Source organism: Equus quagga, chromosome 7, assembly GCF_021613505.1.
Source record: "Equus quagga isolate Etosha38 chromosome 7, UCLA_HA_Equagga_1.0, whole genome shotgun sequence".
NCBI classification, from domain to species: domain Eukaryota; kingdom Metazoa; phylum Chordata; class Mammalia; order Perissodactyla; family Equidae; genus Equus; species Equus quagga.
In genome coordinates, this window is record NC_060273.1 from 95,746,251 (window position 1) to 95,766,137 (window position 19,887).

Here is a 19,887-nt window from a genome sequence, read left to right on the forward strand (position 1 = left end):
GAAGTATGTCTGAAGAAATCATAAATGAAAAGTTGGTCAGAATAAATAATATAAAATTTCAAACATCTAGGAATTAAAAGTGCATGTCCATAAAACAGAAAATGGAAATGTACTGAGAGCAAAGAGAAAATAAGATTAATATTTTCATTACGTAAAATACTAATACAAACTAATACAAAAAACTAAGACCACAGAAATAAATGGAAAAAAGATATAACCAGATTGCTGGGAGTAGCTCTCCATGAGTCTCTCCACTTCTGCATGTCTTATGAGTGAGTCACTGATGGCCCTTTGTCTCACAGTATTATTTCCAGGATGTACATACAGCTATAGTCTCTTCCTCTAGATCAAAGGGCATGTATGCTTAGTGTCCATTAGAGAAGATTTGGCTTCCCTAAACTCGGTACTCCTCTCTGTAATGCAACCCACTTTGCACGCAGGTATCATCTGGCCCTCTCCCTGGCACTTTGTGGGAACTGTTGCTCAGGAAATCAGTGCAAAAATGCAGATATTCTGGCTACTGCTTTTGCTATTAGTAATAAATTGTCCTTTGTCTCTAGTGGAAGAATCTTGTGTCTTCTAACAGCATCCATTGAACTGAGAAAGCTAACTTGTTAGCTTAAATGCAAGGGAAAAATCTCAGACCCTTCACAGTTCTTAACACAGATAATTCACAACTAAACAAATGGGAAAAAGTTCAATCTCATAGGCATTTTTAAACAATGCAACTTAAAGCAAAAGGTATTATTTCTCAGGTAGAAATTTAGCAAGGATGTAAAAAAATAGTAACAAATCTGGAAAAATTAAACAAGTACACTCTTACACAGTGAATGGCAGACTTTGTATATATAGATGATTGCTCATTACTAGTTACTTATATACATCCAAAAAAAATAAGACAGAAAAGAAAAAAGCTGGTTTGTTTTATTGCACAGAATATTCAAAATCATACTTTCTTCAGGTGAAGGAAGGTGCCAGTTGAGTGTAGATGTAATTTTCTATTTGTATTTAACATGTATATATCATATTACATACATATTACAACATGAGAACTATCTGGCTAAGGGGCTGATTCCAAACTTGCCTGCCTTGAACAGAACTAGTCATTGTTCAGGGTGTCTATGACGGAAATGAAACAAATGACACAGGGAAAGATGAAGAGAGAATGACAAAGAAACCATCTAGGAAAAATCAAAGAAAAGACAGACACAGCAAAGGAAGATGGAGAACCAACTGGTGAAATGATTACTGAATAGGTAATGCCATAAGATACACATCTAAATAGTATTTAAAAATTATTCTTAAATTAGGAATACATGAAAAAAGGATACACACACACAAACCCTTTAAGTTAATGGAAAAGAAAGAAACAAGAGTAACTAGAAGTCCCCATAAACTTTGCAGTAAGGAAAATAGGGAAGATAGAAGGGGAAAATTACTGAGACAAATTTCAACGTTGGACCACTGTACCTAAGGCTACCTCTTCCGTGAGTACCTTATAGACACTTCTAAGAAGGAAGCTAAGTAGAAGTCTAAGGAATACGAAGAAAACACTCTTTGGGCAGTCAAAGGAGAGAGAATTTTCTATAAGTCACATATAAGCTTAAATTTGATCTAATATTAAGAACCAAATTCAACATATTCATGTAACGAAAATAGAAAAGTTTTTCTTTGGATTAACTGTTATAATGTGTTGTATAAATTCTAAAAGCTATTGCATATATAAATATTTGATACTCCTCTCTGTGTAGTAATAAAAATTATTTTATCTGCTATATATCCAAAATCAAATTATCAAACAATAAAATCATTTTATAAAATAAAAAACTGTATTCAGTTTACAATTTAAGAAGTGGGAAGCAGCTTTGGGAAAGAGAAATACTAATACTGAATAAACTAACAGAACGGGAGACATTCTCCAACTATGAATACTTAATAGTCAAAGAAAAGAAAAATGTCTGTTTGCTTACTTTATTAACAGCAAAGGCAGTAATGATATCAGATTCCTTATGAATAATTCTTGCTTTACCTCCAGGATATCCCAAATCTGCTTCTATCTAAATGGAGGGAAAGAAATTTAAAAATACAGCAATTTTAGTAGCAGAAAAAAGTACAAGCCAATTCGTCATTTAACACATAAATTATTTTAAGAAACTTTAGATATTTCAAATCCAAAGCTACTATTTCACATGCTAATTATCCCTAAGACAAAATCTGACAAGGGGAATTTTAAGTTTTTTCAAACTTGCTTTTTCACATATAAAAAGACAGCTAATATAACATACAACTTCATTAATTGCTTATGTTCCCAAGATGCAATAAATTAACTTTAAAGGATCAATACATTCTAATTACCAAAGTAAGATGTGCTTACCACATTTCTTTGTATAATAATCCCTTGATAATATTTTATAAACATTACAAAATCAGATGGTAAATATTTTAGGTTTTGCAGACCACAGAGGGTCACTGTTACATATTCTTCTTCTTCTTCTTCTTCTTTTTTTGCTGAGGAAGATTGGCCCTGAGCTAACATCTGTTGACAATCTTCCTCTTTTTGCTTGAGGAAGATTGTCCCTGAGCTAACATTGGTGCCAATCTTCCCCTATTTTATATGTGGGATACTGCCACAGCAAGGCCTGATGAGTGGTGTATGGGTCCATGCCTGGGGTTCCAAACCCATGAACCCTGGGCCACTGAAGTGGAGTGCATGAATTTAACCAGTATGCCACAGGGCAGGCCCCATACTTTTCTTTTTGTAAACAACCTTTTAAAGGTATAAAGACCCTTCTTCTCAGCTCATGATCGATAGAAAAACAGGTCTGATATGGCCAGCTGAATCTAGATAACTGACTCCCGGCCTAAAATAACTTAATTTATAGAAGAAACACCTGAAACCCTGAAAGGCATAGTAATTTTCCCAAGTCAGTAATCATTTCAGTAACTAAGTAAACCATAATTCAATGTACTTTAAATGAGGGAAATATATTAGACCTTCTGCTTACTCCAGAGAAGGTGTCTACAACACCTTTGAACTCAGAAAAGAGTACTGTATAAAATCAACATTTACTAAAAATAAACAGAGGTAAAAAGAGGAGGCAATTAATTATTGAGTTGGAAATGTTGCTTAATGTAGGATATTGTTTCATTTTATCTCATCCTCCCTAACCTTCAATCTTTAAAAAGAATTACTATAAAATGTTTCACAACTCATTGTGAAGTACAGAAATTATTAATTTGAAATTGGAATACAACATATTTACTTCCTGCAAAATTTAGATAAAAATATCACCAATGTGCGTCCATTGTTTGACCACAGAACTGTAGTGTTACCAGTATTTTTAAAAACGGCAACTAAGATGACTGCTCAACTGCAAAGTTGAAAGAGACTTATAACCATGCCAAAATAACCCTACACAAACAAAACTCACAGTCATTGCATGTAAAGGTGTCAAATATATTCTAACCTAAAATGCAATTTGGTTACAAACATAAAAAATTTCAGTGTTTGCTAAAGATTTTGGTTGATTTGAGGGTCAACTTCTTTTCTAAGGAAAGTCTGAGCTCTGACTACAAGAGGCCCATTATCCAGTACAATTGTATAAATCAAATTCTGCAATTTTATGCCAAAATTCCAACTTAGCTACCTATCTGCCTGGTATCTAAAGCACACTAAGTGTTCACTACTGGGTTTCAAAGAAATTGGAAAATAGAGACAAATGCTATTTCCATGGAATAGAGGGATATGTTATTTGCTGGTAATGGGTGAGCAGATGGGGGTTGGGGGGGAACAGACATATCAGTTTCATCTGCAGAGCTTCTTCAAACTTTACACTTATTGGGAGAAAAGCCCCTGCAGGCACGAACTTCCAAAAAGCTTCTTCAATGTGGCAATACACTCCTATCCTCTCATTACCTCTTATTATTATTACTGTTTCTTAATACAGTCATGTATCGTTAACAATGGGGACATATTCTGAGAAACGCATCCTTAAGGCGATTTTGTCATTGTGTGAACATCACAGAGTGTACTTACACAAACCTACATGGTATAGCCTATTACACACCTAGGAAATATGGTACTAATCTTATGGGACCACCACTGTCTATGTGGTCCATCATTGAAGAAAATGTCTTCATGCAGTGCATGATGGTAGTGTGGTCCCAAGATGACCTGCATGAGAGTCATGCGTGGGGTGGAGGAATGGTGTTTAGCACTTCAATAGCTTATGCATATTTAATTTTAAGAACAATTACATGTCATAACGAGATAAGAATAGAGAAGTAGGCAGGTTCAGCTTGCACAGGGCCTTAAAAACTGTAATAAAGAGTTCAGATTTTATTTTAAGGCTAGGAAGCAGTGGAGTGTTTTCATAATTCTGGATGTTGTGAGGTAAAACATAAAGGGTGTGAGAACGGCTGCCAGGAAACCAACTAAGAGGCTACTACAGCAGCTGAAGTGGGAAGTAATGGTAGATTTGGTTAGGATAATAGGAATGGTGGTAGTGATAAGTGGTTGAAATTAGGATAATTTTGTTAATGGACTAAAACTACAGTAGGAGTAAAAGAGAGGAAGCAAGGATGACTCCTAGTTTTCAGACCTGATAACTGGGCGAGTGACGGTACCATTTACTGAGATAAAAGTAAAGGAAAGAGTGAGTTTTGGTTGGGATTAGAGGAAGACAGAAAATTCTGTGTCTTAATAAGTGATAAGCGTATGGATAACATAAAGCCATGAGATAACCCAAAGAGAAGGTAAAGATAGCAAAGAGAAAAGGTTAGAGACATAAGTCCTGGGGCAGCCAATATTTCAAGGATGGGAAAAAGAAAAGCCAATTCAAGAGTGGGAAGTATCTTCGGGAAAGAGAAATACTGATAGTGAATAAACTGACAGAACAGGAGACATTCTCTGACTATGAATACTTAATCATAAAAGATGATGTCCTGGAAACCAAGTGAAGCAAGAGTTTCAAGAAGGTGTCTCGGGTAAACAGTATCAAAGGATACTGAAAAATTGAATTAGGAGAAGACAGAGAACTGACTACTGAATTTAGCAGACTGGAAGTCAATGGTGACCCTAACTAGGACAATCCCAGTGGAGTGGGCTGAAGATAATACCTAACTAGATTAGAGAGACGTGATATCTAACAAATATGTAAGAAAGTCCATTGGTGAAGATTCAGAAGCATTCAACTGAGTAGATAATGTTTTATTTCTTAAAGTAGGTGGTTCCTATATGCTGTTTGCAACATTACTCTTTAAGTCTTCTTGAATGACTTTATAGCAACAATATAAACAAATCTTCCTAGACAGGGGATTAGATAAATGGGGTGGTAGATAGATTCAAAGATAGATTTCTTTTGTTTTCATTTGAAAGGAAGCAATAAAATATATTTGCTTATGTTGAAGGGAATAAGAGAGAGGTAACAATTTATTATGGAGGAGGGAAGAGGGATAACTACTGAGACAAAGTCCTTGGGTAGCTGAGAGCAGGTACGATCAGTGCATGAGGAGAAGATTTGGCCTTGGATAAAAGAGCGACAGTTCATCTACTATTAGAGAAGGCAGAACAAAACATCTGCATATAGAGCAGAATTTAGATTTGGTGTTGGGAAGATCAGGCTAGATCTCTATTGACTGCACTTACTTTGACAGCAAAACAAGGTCATCTGTGAGAAGTAGTAAAGAAATATTGGAAGTTTGAGGAAAGAGGGAAAAAGTGGAGAGAATGGAAAAGAGAATGAAAAAACAAATTTACTATAATTTTTTATGATTGCAGGGTAGTGTAATTTGGGTTTCATGGCTGTAAATTTTAAGTAAGGCAAGTCCCCAAGGGTTTGTGCTTTTTCTTCATCCATATTCAGCTAACCAGGTGCAGACACAGAGTAGACAGAGAGTTGGGTTTAAACAGGTCTGGGAATTTTCAAGGCAAGTACAGTGTAGAGAACAGTGCAAAAGGGTTGAGGATGTTTGCAAGGGACTGGTCATAAAGACGGACCAAGAAATTCAAGCAGGGAAAGGAAAGAAGTGGGGATGTGATATGCTCAGCTAAAAATAGATATAGAACTTGCATGTGCTATGAACACGAAAGCCATCCTGTGGCAGGTGTCCCACATAAAACAGAGGAAGATGCACACAGATGTTAGCTGAGGGCCAGGCTTCCTCAGCAAAAAGAGGAGGATTGGTGGCAGATGTTAGCTCAGGGCTAATCTTCCTCAAAAAAAAAACAACAAACACAATGAATATGGTCTTAAAGTTCTTTTTATGGGGCCAGCCCCCGTGGCCAAGTGGTTAAGTTTGTGCACTCCTCTTCGAAGGCCCAGGGTTTCACTGGTTCAGATGCCAGGCACGGACATGGCACCGCTCATCAGGCTATGTTGAGGTGGCATCCCACATGCCACAACTAGAAGGACCCACAACTAAAATATACAGCTACGTACTGGGGGAATTTTGGGAGAAAAAGCAAAAAAAAAAAAAGAAAAAAGATTGGCAACAGTTGTTAGCTCAGGTGCTAATCTTAAAAAAAAAAAGGTCTTTATAATGTAAGGTTTCAAGTCATGGTTTATAAAATTTGATTGGGCTGGATATACAAGGAAAAAAGAATCCAACTATCAGTGCCAAAAGAGATTTTAAGAGATCATGCAGATCAAAAAACTAAACATAGAATTACCACATGATGAAGCAACTCAACTTCTGAGTATATGTCCAAAAGAACTGAAATTAGAGACCTGAACAGATATTTGTATACCAATGTTCATAGTGGCATTATTCACAACACCCAAAAGATGGAAACATCTCAAGTGCCCATTGACAGATGAATGGATAAACAAAATGTGTTACATATACATGATGGAATATTATTTAACCTTAAAAAGGAAGGAAATTCTGATAAATGTTACAACATGGATGAACCTTCAAGACGTTATGCTAAGTGAAATAAGCCAGTCACAAAAGGACAAATATTGTATGATTCCACTTATACAGGTACCTAGGATAGTAAATTTCATAGAGACAAGAAGTAGAATGGTAGTTGGCTGGAGCTAGGGAAGGTAGGGGAAATGGAGAGCTACTGTTTAATGGGTACAGTTTCAGTTTGGTGAGATGAAGTAGTTTTGGAGATGATGGTAGTGATAGTTGCACAACAACGGGAATGTACTTAACATTACTGCACTGTACCCTTAAAATGCTTAAAATGGTAAATTTTATACGTATGTTTTACCCCAATTAAAAAAAAATTTACGCAGAAACTGATCTAAATAGTGGTTGGGTTTCACAGAGCTTCCTTTAGGAACTGGAGAAGAAAATAGTTCTAATGGACTAACTCCAGGACTCTATTATTATTTCAATTAGAAGCAGCAGCCCATTTAAACTATCAACTCTACTTTTACAGGTTAGTAAATGAGGCTTCAGGGGTGGAACGAGCTCAAGGTCACACAACAGATCTACAGAAAAGCTGAACTGAGACTCTAGGTCTCTTTATTGATTTTCAGTTACTACTACCTTCTACAAGGTAAAGCTGTGTACTTGGAGTAATTCAGCACTACTCTAATGACATAATAAAACAAATGTGAAGTAAGACAAGATCTAAAGAATATCAAGGGCATACTGGAAAGAAATGGGAGGCAATCAAGTGAATATAAAATGACACCAATACCCAAAATATTGGGGAATATAAATATCAGAGAAGAAAAATAATTTTGTTTTCACAATTATAACAGAGGAATGAGAGGTGACATCACCATAGATTCTATTGTGTATTAAAAGGATAAGGGAATATTATGAATAACTTTACACCAATAAATATGACAACTGAAATCCTGAAAGACATAGACTACCAAAGCTCACTCAAGAAGAAATAAGATAACCTGAATTCATTCTATTATCTGTTAAATAAATTGAATTTGTAAATAAAAAACTCCAGACTCAGATAGTTTCTCTAGTGAATTCTACCAAACTCTTAAGGAAGAAAGAATAGTAATTCTACACAAATTCTTCCAAAAAATTAAAGAGTGAACACTTCCCAACTCATTCTATGAGGCCAGCATTAGTTTAAAAGAAAATTTTTTTTAAACCCCAAAAAACAAAACAAAACCCCAAAAACATTATAAGAAAACTGCAAACCAATATCCCTCATGAACATATGCAAAAATTCTTAACAAATCAAACCTGACAATGTATAAAAAAGATAACACATCATGACAAAATGAGGCTTAACCTGGGAATGGCAAGGTTGGTTTAACATCAAACAAATTCATTAACCTTTTTAGCCATTTTAACAGACTAAAAAAAAAGAAAAACCATACAATCATCTCAATAGTAGCAACAGAAAGCATTTGACAAAATCCAACATTCATTCCTGATTAAAAACTCTCAACAAGCTAGGAACAGAAAGAAACTTCCTCAGTCTTATAAAGGGCATCTACAACATCCTTATAGATAACATCATTCTTTTTTTTTTTAAGATTTTATTTCTCCTTTTTCTCCCAAGTCACCCCAGTACATAGTGTGTATTTTTAGTTGTGGGTCCTTCTAGTTGTGGCATATGGGATGCTGCCTCAGCATAGCTTGATGAGCGGTGCCATGTTCACACCCAGGATTCGAACTCGTGAAACCCTGGGCCACCGAAGCAGAGTGCGCAAACTTAACCACTGGGCCACGGGGCTGGCCCCAGATAACATCATTCTCAATGACAAAAGACTGAAGGCTTTCCCCAAGATCAGGACTACAAGATAAAAATATCTGCTTCCACCATTTCTATTCAATACTGGACTGAAGTTCTGGTCAATGCAATAAGACAGCGAGGTATTAGCATTATTAAAGATCATTATTAAAGATAAACAAATAGAAATAAACCCACACATATATGTCAATTGATTTTTTAAAAGGAGGAAAACGCAATTCAGTGGAGGAAAGAATCTTTCTAACAAAGAGTGCTGGAACAATTGATACACAGATTAAAAAAAAAGTAACTGTTATCCACACTTTGCATCACATAAAAAAATTAACTCAAAATGGGTCATAGACCTAATTGTAAAACTAAAACTACAAAACATCTAGAGCAAAGCAGAAGAAAATTTTTGTGACTTTAGGTTAGGCAAAGATTTCTTAGCTATGACACCAAAAAGAAAATCCATACGCAGAAGTAATTTTGATGAGGTCCAATGTATCAATTGAGAACTTCTGCAGTTTAAGAGAAATTGTAAAGAGAATGAAACTTATGATAAGCAATAGACTAGGAGAAACTATTTGCAAATCACATATCTGATAAAGGACTTCTATTCAGAATATATAAAGAACTGTTAAAACTAAATTTAAAAAAACATACATCCCAATAAAAAATAGACACAACATTTGAAAAGACACTTGAACCAAAAAGTTACACAAATGGAAAATGAGCCGACGATACGATGCTTCACGCAAATTAAAACCACAATGAACTAGTACTACCACCTACTAGAATGGCAAAATAAAAAGGCTGACCATACCATACTAAGTTCTGGTGAGAATGTGAAGCAAGTGGGATTTCATACACTGCTGCTGAGAATGTAAAGTGGTACTACCACCTTGGAAAATACTTGAATAGTTTCTTAAAAAGTTAACCATACACCTACAATATGATCCACCCATTCTACTCCCAGGCATTTACACAAGAGAAATGAAAGCATATGCCCATACAAAGAGATCTGCATATGAATACTCTAAGCAGTCTTAATTGAAATAGGCCCAAAATGGAAACAGCTTAAGGGTTCATTAACAGGTAAATGGATAAAGAGATTGTGGTATAGCCATACAATAAATATGCCTCAGCAATAAAAAGAAATAAACTACTGGAATACAAAATACAAAGGAATCTCAAAATAATTACGATAAGAGAAAGGACACAGGAAAAAAAAGACATATTATATGATTCCATTTACATAAAATTCCAGAAAATGCAAACTATAATATCAGGAAGCAGATTGGCAGTTGCCTGGAGAGGAAGAGGGCAGAGGCGGGAGGAGAGGAGCAAGGGAGGGATTAAAGTTTTTGGGGTTATGGATATATTCATTATCTTTACCATAGTGATGGCTTCACCAGCGTATACATATGCCGAAATTGATCAAACTCTACACTTTAATAAATATGTGCAGTTATTTTAAGTCAAATATATCTAATAAAGCTGTTTAAAATAAAATTGTAGCATATGGCTTGAAAAATTCTGGCCAAAAAATGGCTATGATGTTAACCAAACAGAATGACTGCCTTTGATGTAGTGTGATGACTAGAGAAATACAACATTCTGATTACTAACATTTTATAAATAGTGTCAAAAGAAAAATCTTTGGATAAAAATTCATGATAATCTACAGACTGCAGTAATTAATGATTATTCAGGCAAAGAATATTGTTAACTATTAAAAGTTTGAATTATATTCTCTCAAAACTCCCAAAGGCTATTAGAAATTTCCAAAGTTAAGTATGGATCGCATACACTTATTTTGCCAAAATTTTAGTTATAATATACAGTTGACATCAAATCAGTCTTTTTTATTAATTGCGTATAATTATTTCTCCTATTTTACCAAAAGATTCCCTTGGGAAAGAATAAGATGTGGGAATTAATAGCCTTAAAAAAAAATCTTTTGAGAAATTTTTCCCCTAAAAATTACTCTGTTGAGATTGTCTTAAAATCAGAATATGAAACATATGAGTTAAATATCAACCTAATAAAAGTCATATATTAATGTGTGATCATACATTTATAAATTATTTCATGATTGAACAAATTCTCATCCTTTGTGAGCTTGTTCTCAAGTACTATGAGTACTTAGCACACACAAAACAATGTGATATATGCTATTCCTACCAGTAAGATAAATGCTATATAATAATATTTGATATATTTTAAGGAATTACTATCATAGGAGAGATATTTAACTTCAAAAGTGATACTTGCAAAAACAGAACAATACTACTATACTTCTATAATGGCTATCATAATTACACTTTATTAAGAACTTGAGTTGTATTTACTCAGAAAAATTTGTAGCCAAAACAGGATACATTCAACTCCCTTTAAAATTGCATTCTCTTATTAACAAAACAGAAACAATCTTTATGATTGCAACATTTAACTTGCTAAAATAAAAGAAGAATAATTTGAGGGAACAGTAATTTAACTGGATTGAAAACAAAGTCCAGTCGAAAACTAAAATACACTTTTTCTTGTTAAAGAATGCAATTTCTAATTTCAGTTGAATGGTATTTTGTACCTTATTGATGTTTGGCTCCTCCATCATAGAATTTTTGATGGTTTCACAGTTGTCCTCTAATGACTTCATCAAGAAAGAATAACCACATAACAAAGAGTAAAGACGAGATGTAACAAGCAAAATACTGGGGATATTTTTTTAAACTATATTTTTTACCAAATTTACTAGAAAACAACACTGGATTGAATTATTATTTTTTAATCATACATCTTAAAAGAAGCACGTGTAGGGGTACACAGTTAGGGACTGAGGAAAATCTAATCTCTCAGAACTCATTAACCACCACTATAAACTGCATTCTACCTCCTAAGAAATTTTGACTCATTTATTTTGAAATGTTGACATTTTAAAGCAAGATCGAATCCAAAGTACTTGATATTACAAATGTCAAAGCTACTGGCGCCAGAGTACTATCAACTGAAAATTAAAGTCAAATTGTTCTCTTACATCCTACAATGTCTTGTCTTCATTTTGATATCTCACTCCTCAGGAAAACCTCCTGATTAGAAAATTGTGGTTTCTAGGTTTCTTATTCTCTGCTTCTATGGATTTAGCCAGAAACAGTCAATAAACCGCTTAGAGGGGCACATCCTTTTTAAAAGGGGATATTAGCACTTGCTAAAGAAAGAGTTGGTTTAAGACTTGTAGTTCTTCTCAGAAAATGAAAGAAAACAGAAAAAGGAGTTGGGGACAAAGATGACAGCTGTCAAGCAGTTTTCTGTTGGGAATGGTTCAGATACAGTCCATTTGCATCTATCTGTACATAAGTTCCAAATAAGTACGAATAGGGAAGACCTTCTATTTTAAAAATGCATGTACCCAGGAAACTACATTATATAGGAAAGGAAAGGATCTGAGCCCACGTCAGGATTTTAATGTCAGATGAAAAAACTTTCATTTTCAAGAAACATAAAGGAATAAAAAACAGCAGCACTCTCAAAACACTCTGCATCATCTCCCATCCAAAATATGGGGCCTATCATGTATCTACTTCCTAACCATCTGAAAAGTCACAGTGACTTGGACTCAAGATAATCATCATTTTAATCAAAACATTTTTTGATAAAATGAAAATTTTATCAAAATGAAAAATTTTTTGACTAAAGATAATCATTTTATCAAAAAAAGAGATGGAAGATAATCTTGTTAATAGAAAAAATAGGCTAGTCAACTTTCCAGTAAAGATTAAATAATTTTATATCAACTCTATAAAGTCAATATTCTGTTTAATTCCACCCAATCTATGTTCTACCAAATAAAATTTTTCTTTTCATATTCCCTTTATCAAACTGTCACTGTCTTTAAGAGTATCACCATCAAGAATAAAATAGCAAAGGAGTAACAATTAATTTCTAACAACTACCATTAATCATGCCAGGTTTTAAATAAGTTAAATCTGCTAGTCAAAATACTACAAAACAAGGGGTACTATACTCATTTTGCAGATAAAAAAACTAAAATTCAGAGAAAATATTTAGCTTACTGGTAGTTATAAAGCTGTTAGTCCAACATTCATATTCATGCTTTTGATAAATAATTACAATACAAAAATAACTAAAATTTTATTAAGATATCATGAAATTCTTAAGAAATCTAAGAATAAAATAACAGAGGAATTTAAAAGGTGGTGTTGCACTCACTTAACTGCTACCCTTCCTTAAGTATTCTGGCTTGGTTATGATACTCTATTCCATGAATGATTCTATTCCCTGATTCAACTAGACAATCTAGTGGTACAATAGTTTTTGTTTTGTTTGTTTTGAGAACTATTTTATTTCCCAAATACACTAAATATATCAGCAGTAGAGGAACGTTTTTATTTTTACACCTATACTAATCAATTTTGGCAACGTTTTTTAAAAAAAAAATGATTCCGTATTTGAAATAATTATGCCAAATTTGCATACTCATATTACAAGATACATCAGGGAAACCAAAGAAGTAACAAGCACAGTAAACATGCTTTTTGTACAGAACAATGCAGCAGTGCTTTATACACTATTAACAGAATGCTTTAACTTGTAATAAATTATTTTAGAGAAAGATATATTTAAGATAAGAAACATTCTCTCTCCAGTAAGCATAACCTAGTTAGTCTGACACTCTGATCTAGCACATTCATTTTTAATTTTATGTATCTAAAAATTTTCTTGAATTACTTTAATGGTAATTCATATACTAAATATTTAAGATATATCTTATATAAGGTTACATAGAAATATATTTATTTGTACTGTATTTATTGTTTGCCTAGATTTCAAAGTCATACTAAGGTACATATGTCAAAAGTCTCCTAAGTTAGCAAGAATACTATACATTTCGTTTCCTGGCTTGGCTAATCCAAATATATTTACATAATCAGGCAAATAGTAAGTAACAGTGCATGCAGTTGCCTCTTACAAATCAGTGCTTAAACTGAGAGACAAAGAGATACATGCAATTTTCCTTTTTTTCAATAAGGTTAGATGTCACCTTGTTTTTCTGCTAACTTGTCTATTAAGAAGCCATTCTATTTCCTTATTTCTCCAACTGAAATATCTTCCTTTTTTCCTCTCACTTCAAAAACTGTACAAAGTGTGCTTTCAGACTAGAGCAGTGCTTCTCAAAATGTGATCTACAGAACAGCTGCCAGTCTGGAACTCTGTGTTACCAGTCCATGAACAGAGAAGGAATTAACTATATCACTAAGTCTACAGTTCAGTTTACCTGATATTTTTTAATAGTAAAACTGTCTCAAAGGAGGAAGCATTACGTTAATTTACACTCAGGTTAAAGTTCCCATATCATCAAACTGCAACTTTTTAATAGCATTGAACTAAATGAGAAATATAATCATTATGATGATAATATCAAGGTAAAATCAAGTAGTTACAGTATAATTTAAAGTGAGTTTGCAAAATTTCATTAAGAAGCATAATCAATAGAATAAAAAGAGAATGTACATATTTGAAATGTTTTCAGTATACAACCCTAGTTTCGATTAAGCTGCTAAGATAAACTTTTAACTATCACATGAAAATCATGGGAAATTTCTACTTTGTCTCTTAAATCAGTGATCAGGACAACTTAAAACATAGGAAACAAGATACACAATCTTAATTCAAGTAATATATTTTGAGGGGGGGAGTCCCAAATACATCTGAATTAGTCACTTTAAATTAAACTGATTCAGGAAAATACTGATCCTCTCTCTTCTTTTCAATCATTTTTCTACGCATTAACTGCATAATATGTTTATAATATAAAATGAGTTTTTAAAGTCTACAAAATGAAGCTTATGCTTTATGGTTGCATAATACAAAAGATTTCAATAATAAAACAGTAAAACAGGTTTTAACTTATACAGACCTCATTTAGACATCTTTTCTTTGTGAATATATTTCTGATAAAAGTTTCCTGAATTTCTTCCTGCTTCACCAAGTACTGCCAAAGTCTCTTCACAGACAGTGCCAGATGGTGTTTGGATCTACAGAGATAGTGTATTTAATTATACACTTCAGAAATTTCTGATTAACTTGACCACATTTCCTTGGTGCTAAATGAATGTTTATAACAAAAATTAACTAGAATCAGACCATATCATCTCAGGGCAGCAATCACCAAATTTTCCCTTAAAGGACCAGAGAGTAAATATTTTAGGCTTTGTGGGCTATATGGTAGTCTCTTGTACAACTACTCAATTCTGCCACTCAAAGCAGCCATAGGTAATATGCAAATGAAAGGGTGTGGCCATGATCCAATAACATTTTATTTGCAATGCAAGAGGAGGGGTGGATTTGGCCCCATGGGATACAGTTTGCTGACCCCTAGCCTAAGAATGTAAGATCTAACAAAATGGGTACGCTTAGAAGACATATAAAAGCAGAGCTACTCAAAGTGTTGTCTGCAAACACATACCAGTCTATGAACTCTGCTATCGACTTGCAATGAGATAAGAACTTGTGAAAGAATGTAAATCAACTATGTCACTAAGCCATTAAGTACACTCAGTTAACATTTTTTGTAGCAAGACTTTCTTGATGAAGCAGGCACTGCATTGATTTACCTTTTGAGGCAAACACTATTTCCTCACGGACAGTAGAACAGTTTGCTCACAGGCTGTTTTGAATAGCACTGCTCCAGAGTGGGCATCAGTAAACTATGTCCCACGGGTCAAATCCAGCCTACCTTTCATTTTCAAAACTAAGGTTTATTGGATCACAGCCAGGCCCATTCATTTACTTATTGTCTATGGGTCTTTCACTCGACAATGGCAGGGTTGAAGACTTGTGACAAGGACTGTAGAGCCTGCAAAGCCTTAAATATTTACTATATGGAAATGTTTGCTTAACCTCTGGACTACAATTTGCATCACACAAAGACACAGATATGAGTCCAGAACAGCAAATTAAACTTAGAAGGATTAAATATTTTTTCTTTAAATACTACCTGACAACATTCTGATTTAATAAAACTTAGACTTGAAAACAGTATCCATAGGAAAACCTACTTGAAAGGAGTGTTTGTAGGTTCCAGCAAAGCTTTGTGGCGGAGAATTGCAGGACCTGCAGACAAACTCTCTTCAGAGGTATGACTTGCGATATAGTTTTGAGGTGGCCCACCATGGATTTCAAGTCGTCGGAGAAGAACTTGTTCCCAACATTGAAGAGTTTTTAGAACTGCATGACAAAGTGGCGAACTAACTGGAAGCTCTAAAAAGAGAAAATAAAATTGACCCACATGTACCTTCTACAGTAAAATGCTATATTTAATTGGAAGAATGACTGAAATAAGATAGTAACACACATTTTTGGCAGAGAAGATGTGGAAGAGAGGTGGGCCTAGAAATGCAAAGGTTTAAAAACAGGACTTCATACATATGTACAGCATCTCAGCATAATTAGGTGGCCTAGGACAACACAGAAAAAGGGCAAACTAAGTCAAAGGGCAATCTAAGTCAAAACTACATCACAGCTATACTACTAGAACTTGGAATAACATTTGTGACTTCTGATTTAAACTACCGCTATACCAATTATGGCTTTTGACTTTAATTTTACATGAAAAAACTGTAGCTAAATATTATGAAAACGTATCTGGGAGGAAAATTAATTGCTTTAAACCTTTGCATCAGCCCAATTTCTGTATGGCATGTAACTAAGATTTGTTTAGGAAATGATAATCATACACAAAAGTTAAGAAAAAAACAGTTAAATAATACCATGAAACTTGGCACTTTCCACGCTCCTGAGTCCTGGATCCCACTTTCAACTTTTAGCTATTCCTGTTATTTACCTCTGCTTGTACTGTGACTACTTGATTTTTTAACTTTAGAAATGACCTACTGTTTTACCACTAAGGAATATGGGAATAAACTCCTCTCTCCATCATTCTAATACAGTCACATACTAACTTTTGGTTAAATGGGTATTTTGGTGTTTACCTTGTTATCTGTATGTAAATACAGATCACAGCTGAACCACTTGGCATACTATCATGTCCCTTTATTTCTTATACAAAGTTTTTCTTCCTTGGAGTTAATAATCATAAAGTTTTTGTGTTTGCTTACTTTTCTGTGTGCCTACCACTATTAAATTCCCCAACACCTTGGCTAGAGCTATTAATACAGTCTCAGTACAGTCAATCACATCACGTTCAGATCCCCTGCTTTCTTGGATGTTGTCCTTCTAAGAGCACCTAACAAGATGACTGACACATTTACACATGGTTGATTTGGTTAAAAGAAACCTATCTTCTACAATAGGAAGTTATTAAACTTTTTCTCTCCTATTTGAAAAAAATAGAAAATAGTAAATTAAAAGCAATGGCAATATTAGTTCATGTTAAGATATTTATTACCTGCAAGATCATGACCTGCAAAGGGATAGAAAGTCTTCAAATTGTTGAGCACCAATTGCACCATTGCCAAGCGCATCAATGACCAACTAAAAATAAAGTAAACAGTAGATCTGTTAAAAATTTACTTAGGGATTTAGAAGAGTACACCACTCTTTGACCCAACAATTCCACTGCTAGGAATCTACCTTGAAGATATACCTCCACAAAAACAAAACAATATATGCATGCAGTTACTCATGTCAGCATTATCTATAATAGCAAAAGAACAGAAACAACCAAATTATCCACCAGCAGAGTACTGGTTGAACAGACTAGTTTTGAACCAGGGAATATCAGGATAGCCACCAAAAATACTGAAGGATCTCTAAGCGTCAATATGGAGTGAACTCCAGTATGTATTAATAAAGAAAAAGCAAGTTATAAAACATTATACATAGTATGCTACCTTCTGTGTAAGAAAGCGGGGGAAATAAGATTTTGCACACATGCATGCACACCACACTTATTTTTGCAAACAGAAGGATAAACCAGAAACTAATAAAAACGAGCGTCTGTAGAGGATGTAGAGGAGGAATTGGGTGGAAGAGGGAAATGTGAGATTTCTGATTTCACATTTTTACACAGTTTTGCTTTTTTTTAAATTAAAAAAAGATACTTCAGCTTCTCTATTTCAAGTGAAACACACTTATTAGTGGCTTTTTATTACGTTAAATTGGGGTAAAATACATGCAGCATAAAGTTTACCATCTTAACTATTTTTAAGTATACAGTTGAGTGGCCTTAAGTATATTCACATTGTTGTGCAACCATTACCACCATCTATTTCCAGAATTCTTTTCATCTTGCAAACCTGAAACTATATCCATTAGGTAATAACTCCTCATTTACCCCTTCTCCTAGCCCCTGGCAACTACCATTCTACTTCCTGTCTCTACGAATCTGACTACTCTAGGCATCTCATACAAGTGGAACTATACGTCTTTTTGTGACTGGTTTATTTTACTTAGCATAACATCCTCAAGGTTCATCCATGTTGTAGCATGTGTTAGAATTTCCATCCTTTTCTTTAAGGTTGAATAATATTCCATTGCATGTACAGGCCACATTTTGTTTATGCATTCATCTGTCGACTGCCACTTGGGTTGCTTTTACCCCGTGGCTATTATGAACAATGCTGTTATGAATGTGGGTGTACAAATACCTGTTCAAGACCCTGCTTTCAATCCTTTTTGGTAAATACCCAGAAGTGAAATTGCTGGGTCATATGGTAATTTTATTTTTAATTTTTGAGGAACTTCCATACTGTTTTCCATAGCGGCTGCACCATTTTACATTCCCACCAACAGTGAACAAGGGTTCCAGTTTCTCTACATTCTTCCCAACACTCTTATTTTCTGTTTTTTTGATAGTAGCCATCCTAATGGGTGTGAGGTGATCTCTCATCGTGGTGTTTTTGGCTTTTTTTAAGATTGGCACCTGAACTAACATCTGTTCCTATTTTTTTTTTTTTCTTCTTCTTCTTCTCCCCAAAACCCCCCAGTACGCAGCTACATATTCTAGTTGTGAGTGCCTCTGATTCTGCTACGTAGGATGCCACCTCAGCATGGTTTGATGAGTGGTGCCCTGTCCAAACCAAGGATCCGAACCAGGAAAACCATGGGCCGCAGCAGCAGAGAGCTTGAACTTAACCACTCAGCCATGGGGCCAGCCCCTCTCATTGTAGTTTTGATTTGCATTTCTCTAATAATTAGTCATAGTGAGCATTTTTTCATGTGCTTATTGGCCAGTTGTACATCTTCTTTGGAAATAGGTCTTTTCAAGTCATTTGTCCATTTTCTAATTGGGTTATTTGGGTTTTTCTGTTGTTGAGTTACACAGTTTTTTTGAGCCATGTATATATTTAAAATACAAAATTAGGTCAAGAGGGGAAAAAAACCTAGTACACTAGTAAGCAAAAAATCTCATAATAATATTTCCTTTCAATAAAGGAGTATTTCATTTTCCCTTAATATATTACTTGTTTCTTTTGGAAAAATTTATATTTTTCTATCACACTATTAACATACTATGTCTTAATAAAATATACATACCTTGCAGATGTAAACATATGAACAGAAATAAGATAATTTACTATCACTCATGCATGTAAGGATAATGCAGCACTGGAGCTGAACGTAAGCATTTTGAACGTTTATAATTTGTATAATATGTGCAAGGCATTTTTAAGGCAGTAATCATTGACAGAGGACAGTCGTCCCTCTGAATCTGTGGAGGACTGGTTCCCACTAAACATAGTACACGATCTGCAGTTGGCTGAATCCGTAGATGCAGGCTGATTGTACTAGTGTTCTACTGAAAAGACATTAGGTTTTCTTGGCTAAAACAGTGGGGTTTATTTATCTCAGAGAGCAAAGGGCAAAGAATAATCTAATAGCAAGATCTCTGGGGACTGATAAAAAGTATAGATTGTCCATTCATGGATAATCAAAAATTAACTGTGGAATTATTGTTAAGGAAAGGAACTTAACAATTTCAACTAAAGAAATCTGAGGTATAATATGTTATAATTCACCAAGCTATTGATTTCACATGTATTATTTTCAAAAATTAAGTATATAAGCCATGATGAATTTTTTAAAGAAACTTAAATATTCCATACCTATATGAATTTGAATTAGAATGCTCTTGAAGATGGAAATCTGAAGCTAAAACATCATCATCATCCTCCTCATCGCTTTCCAGACTTTCCTCTGAATCATATTCCGCTCTACTTTGGGAAGGGGGTAGAAAAGGCTAA

General features: G+C 34.3%; 1 protein-coding gene across 4 annotated transcripts in view; it reads right to left on the reverse strand.

The window, feature by feature from the left end:
• DMXL1 (Dmx like 1) overlaps window positions 1-19,887 on the reverse strand; it is a 132,883-nt gene that overhangs the window by 25,253 nt on the left and 87,743 nt on the right. For 2 of the 4 annotated variants that reach the window (XM_046665501.1, XM_046665499.1), the window contains 6 exons: window positions 19,750-19,883; window positions 17,091-17,176; window positions 15,742-15,943; window positions 14,601-14,718; window positions 11,253-11,315; window positions 1,971-2,057 (listed from right to left, as the gene is read on the reverse strand). In XM_046665501.1, the coding sequence (XP_046521457.1) occupies window positions 1,971-2,057; window positions 11,253-11,315; window positions 14,601-14,718; window positions 15,742-15,943; window positions 17,091-17,176; window positions 19,750-19,883 (690 nt within the window). The remainder of the gene's footprint in view (window positions 1-1,970; window positions 2,058-11,252; window positions 11,316-14,600; window positions 14,719-15,741; window positions 15,944-17,090; window positions 17,177-19,749; window positions 19,884-19,887) is intronic. The other 2 variants (XM_046665502.1, XM_046665500.1) reach the window with 1 other exon arrangement.